At 44.7% G+C, this 4,595-nt stretch overlaps 2 protein-coding genes across 2 annotated transcripts; both read left to right on the forward strand.

The window, feature by feature from the left end:
* Nucleotides 1-1,943: 1,943 nt before the first annotated feature.
* On the forward strand, nt 1,944-2,684 carry SERLADRAFT_352771 (uncharacterized protein; the record flags this gene model as incomplete). The annotated part of the gene is made up of 1 exon (XM_007323809.1): nt 1,944-2,684. A coding segment is annotated over one exon (741 nt), but the record flags the coding sequence as incomplete, so codon positions are not given.
* A 729-nt stretch (nt 2,685-3,413) lies between these two features.
* On the forward strand, nt 3,414-3,796 carry SERLADRAFT_402444 (uncharacterized protein; the record flags this gene model as incomplete). Its single annotated transcript, XM_007323810.1, has 1 exon — nt 3,414-3,796. A coding segment is annotated over one exon (199 nt), but the record flags the coding sequence as incomplete, so codon positions are not given.
* Nucleotides 3,797-4,595: the final 799 nt, after the last annotated feature.

Here is a 4,595-nt window from a genome sequence, read left to right on the forward strand (position 1 = left end):
GTAATTAATATTGCCCTTTTCAAACTTGTGGCTGATCAGCACCACCTCTATTAGGCAATCCAGTCACGCTCACCTTTGCTTTTCCATCCGGTACTTTCCGCATTTCGGCATTTCGGCAAATTTTCGCGTCGCCACTGGCTACACATTGCATTGCGCCCTCACTTTTGTCGTTTCCCTTACTCCCCTTCCTTTGCCTAGCCCCACCATGGGCCCCTTCCTCTCCTTTTTATTCTCACCCGACGGTCGTTTCTGGGTCCCCATTTTAGTTCACCTCCTCGTCACCTCCACCCTCCTCCTCCTCATCTTCTTTGCACCCCCACCATTTCTGATGTCACCACTTCCTATCCGCTTCCGTCGCTGATCCGTTGACTACCACGTGCCACTGCTGATATCAGCAAAGCCCCGGCGGCCGGTCCAAATAGGGCAACAGGTCCATCTTCATGACGTCGATCTGCCATCATATACTATCAAAACATCGGTCGCTCGTCTTGCCTGGTTGGAGCGTGGGTGGGTAGTTTTTGAGCTGGAGAAGGTTCATCCCCTTGCGTCGCCCATGTTCATCGCTGTCCCATTCACTTGGGTACACTTATCATTTGTCCATCGTCTTCGCTACAGCTACACCTACCACACGCTGCCTGGGACTCACTTGTTCCAAATTGGAACTACTCCTCTCCCTCCCTCGTTTGATCAGGTGGTCCAACACAACCAGTCCATTGGTAAGGCCATGGAACTGTCAGATTTGGACTAGGTGGTGGACCGGTGGCTCCAGTTTCTTTTTTTTCAGCAGAACATTCATTTACAGTGCGATTATTTTTGATTTTTGAATCATTTTTATGGACACATATTTTTTTTAGAATGCCTGACTGACAATAAAGGAACTGTGTTGATACTGATAGTGTTTTGCCTTGCTCTTTTTTTACTGCATCTTCCCATGACATCATGATTTTCCTGCTCTCTTTTTGCTATTGGACTTTACTTTATGGCTGTACAAACCTGTGATATCACTCACAGCATTTATTGTTCTATCCCTTTCTTTTCTTTTTTTGACAATCTTATCCTGTACTACCTACGCAGGATTCGTCAGCGTACATTCCTTCCTTCATATTCTTTCTCATTCTTTTTGCACAGCTATACTGTGCATAGCCTACTTCTCTTTTACTATATAAACCCCTGTATTTTACCTTGTAAAAAACAACAAGAACTCGATTCCAGACTTCTTCTCTAATCTTAAGTCCACTTCTTACTGCTACTTGTGATCCAGTGTGGTCACAACACTTCCCACTTCTACCACTGTTAACTGCTGTCATCGTCACTCGTCACTTTTGAAAGAGATTGTCATCCCCTTCGATTAGAGTCCTTCTGAGCACTACAGTTTGTGCGTCAGGAGCCTGCTATCACTGGGAACCTCGTCACCTCGTCATCCTCGTTGTTCTCAAACCTACCTTGTGCTACAATTAGCAAGGTAGTGCTCGTCTATACTCGCCACAAACCCCCTATCTTTCTATAAATTCAACTATCCCTCCTCCTCAAAACCCACACTCATACACCTCTGGGTTTTACTTTGAAGGATCTTTATACGTACCACCCCACGAACAACCAGACCACTCCACTGTTCTAGGAGGCAAAGCCCATAAACAAGTTCCGTGGAATCTGGGAGGATTGTGTGTTAGTTTGTTTTGTGTGTGGTTTTCTAACAACAGTTCTCATCATCGACAATTGGAGCCCACCGCGAGGGGTGGTTTCCTTCAAGCTAAATACCAACCATTTCATCGCCATCACTGTCTAATTTATCATCTACACCTTCTATCTCACCCACCGCTTTATCTGTCCCATCCCTCTCTTCCAGTAACTCAATTTCTGTACCAGCTTCTACTCAGCAAGCTTCGCGTTTACCCCCTATACTTTTCACTATGAATCAACCTACTACTCTCTCAGTCATCACTATGCCAATTCCTGGCACTCGTTATGCTCCTAAGAAGTTCAAGGGAGACTATACTCGTGTCAGGGATTTTGTTCTCCACTATGAGCGTATCTGTCATGCAAACAATGTCACTGCTGACGATGAAAAATGCTCAAGCATTCTCCAATACTGCTCCACATATGTTCGCGAAATTATTGAAGGAATGAAGCACTTCATTACGCCCTCATGGAACAGTCTCAAAGACAAAATTCTCCAGTACTTTGATGCTGCAAAAGCAGAGGCCAAATTTAAAGAGCATCATCTTAAACAGCTGGTCGATGCTTCACACAAGAAGAAAATGGGCTCTCTGGACGATTTCAAGAGCTACATGAGGAAGTATGTTCGTGTTGGAGGATGGCTTCTTGCCAAATCCAAAATCACTCAGGACGTATTCAATCGCTTCTTCTGGAAAGGACTACCCAAAACCCTTCGTCATCGCGTTGAAAATAGACTTCTACAGAGAGATCCTACCCTTGATCTCTCCCAGCCTTTTGTCTTTGATGATGTTGTCAAGGCTGTAGAGCATGTCCTTCGCAGAGATCGCTTTGATGATGAAGATTTTGACTCTGATGATTCGGATTCAGACTCGGATTCAGAAAACTCTTCCAGTTCTTCGGACGATTCTTCTGACTCTGACAAAGAGGAAGAACCACCTCGTTATATCAGGAAAACCACCAAGCAGAAGAAAGAGAAAAAGCGCACCTCTGAGACAGAGAAAGAGAGAAAGTTGTTGAGTCCTTCCAAGTCGAAGAAAACCCTTCACTCTTTAGACGAAGAAGAGCACACTGCTGTCAAACAGGATGAAGTAGAAACCCTTATCAAGAAGTTGGGTTCTATGACAATTGAAGATCCTAACTATCCTCTGCTCTACTATCGTGCTATCAAGCTTGACACTGATGCTCGACTTATACTTCGCCCTCCCACTTTCATGAACCAGTCAGCTAGACCATCTCGATCCTCTCAAGGAAGCAGCAACTTACCCACTCAGCCTACTGCTCCACCCACTGCCACTCTGCCTACAGCACCTCGTGTTCCCTTCCTTTGCTATGGATGCGGAAAAACTGGTCATGGAGTCAATGAATGTGCAGATATGCTTGACTTACTGTCAAAGGGAATTGTCAAGAAGGATGACACTGGTCGCTTTGTCATGTCTGATGGGTCTAGAATCATGCGATCAAGAGAGGAACCTATAGCAACTGCTGTACATCGCACTATCCCCAAGTCTAACCTCCTCACTACGACTTCTTTTATGTCCATTGCTGAAGTAGCTGACTCTGATTCTGATTCAGATGAAGAGCCTGTCTATGCAGTGGATCGTCCAGACAGAGTGTCTAAGGAGAAGCGCAAGCAAGTCTTTGATGGTGTCTACATTCCTCCTAAACCAGATTGGGCCAAAGCTGTAAAAGGAAAGAAGAAAGAAGAAGAGAAGCCTGCCGTTCCAACCATAGCACCTGCCCCATCAAAGCCACACATCTTTGATATTGCACAGCCTATCTTTGATCCCACTAATGACGATGTAATCATGGAAGATGCTTCCCAGAACACCAAGAAGAATTCCCCTGCCGATAAACAGAAGAAACAGCTCAAGACTTCATCTACTCTTTCACAGAATCTTGACTCCAAAGCCATCATTGATCAAATTCTCAGCACCCCTATCCCACTATCTATTGGTAATGTCATTGGTCTATCAAAAGAAGTTTCCCAGAATCTCCAAGAAATGATGAAACCCAAGCGCGTTAATTTTGGACTAGACAACAAGCCCCAAAGCTTGACAGCTGAATCACTTCTTGCCATCACTCATGCCGACCTCATTCGTGTCCCTGTTACCTCTAATGGCGAAACTATTTCAGCAATTGTTGATTCAGGGTCTGCTCTCAATATAGTCAGTCGCACTATTTGGGAAAATCTCATTCGCCTTCCCATGGATACTAGTATTCGACCTGTAGTCAAAGATGCCAATGGAGGATTTGGTAGACTTGATGGTCTAGTCAACAATGTGGCTTTATACTGCGGAGAAGTCAAAACTTATGCCAATATCTTTGTTGGGAAAGACACTGGATATGATCTACTTCTTGGACGACCATGGACGCATGGGAACTATGTCAGCATTGAAGAGAGACTTAATGGCACTTATCTCGTCTTCAGGAAGGATGGCAAAATCGAAAACCCTGCTCTGGAAGTCAAGGTATCATCAGATCATCGTCCTATTCACTATGTCAAACCAGTATCTGGAGTATCCGATACAGTATCCAGCTTCTTAGTCACGGACTATGACTTCAATGGAGAAGATCTAGATGGAAATACCGGTGAATCGGAAACTGCTGCTGAAAGTGTCACCCCAGAAGAAGAAACTGTGCCTGTTCCAGATCATTCCCCAATTGGTTCAATCGAAAATTCTAGTACTCTCAGAGCACTGGAAGACCTGGAGACTCGTCTAGAAGAAACTATTGAAGCCTCCATCCCTATCCCCAATGCCAGTACCTTCGAAACATTCTTCGACCATATTCGCTCAATCAGGGAAGATGAAAGGTCTGCTATTTTTGGTCTACTGAACAACCTTCAATATCGTCACAACATGAGCTCACTCTCAATAACTTCAGACTATGTCATGAGAGGACACCATGGCTTCGATGAA

This window comes from Serpula lacrymans, assembly GCF_000218685.1.
Source record: "Serpula lacrymans var. lacrymans S7.9 unplaced genomic scaffold SERLAscaffold_17, whole genome shotgun sequence".
Classification (NCBI taxonomy): Eukaryota; Fungi; Basidiomycota; class Agaricomycetes; order Boletales; family Serpulaceae; genus Serpula; species Serpula lacrymans.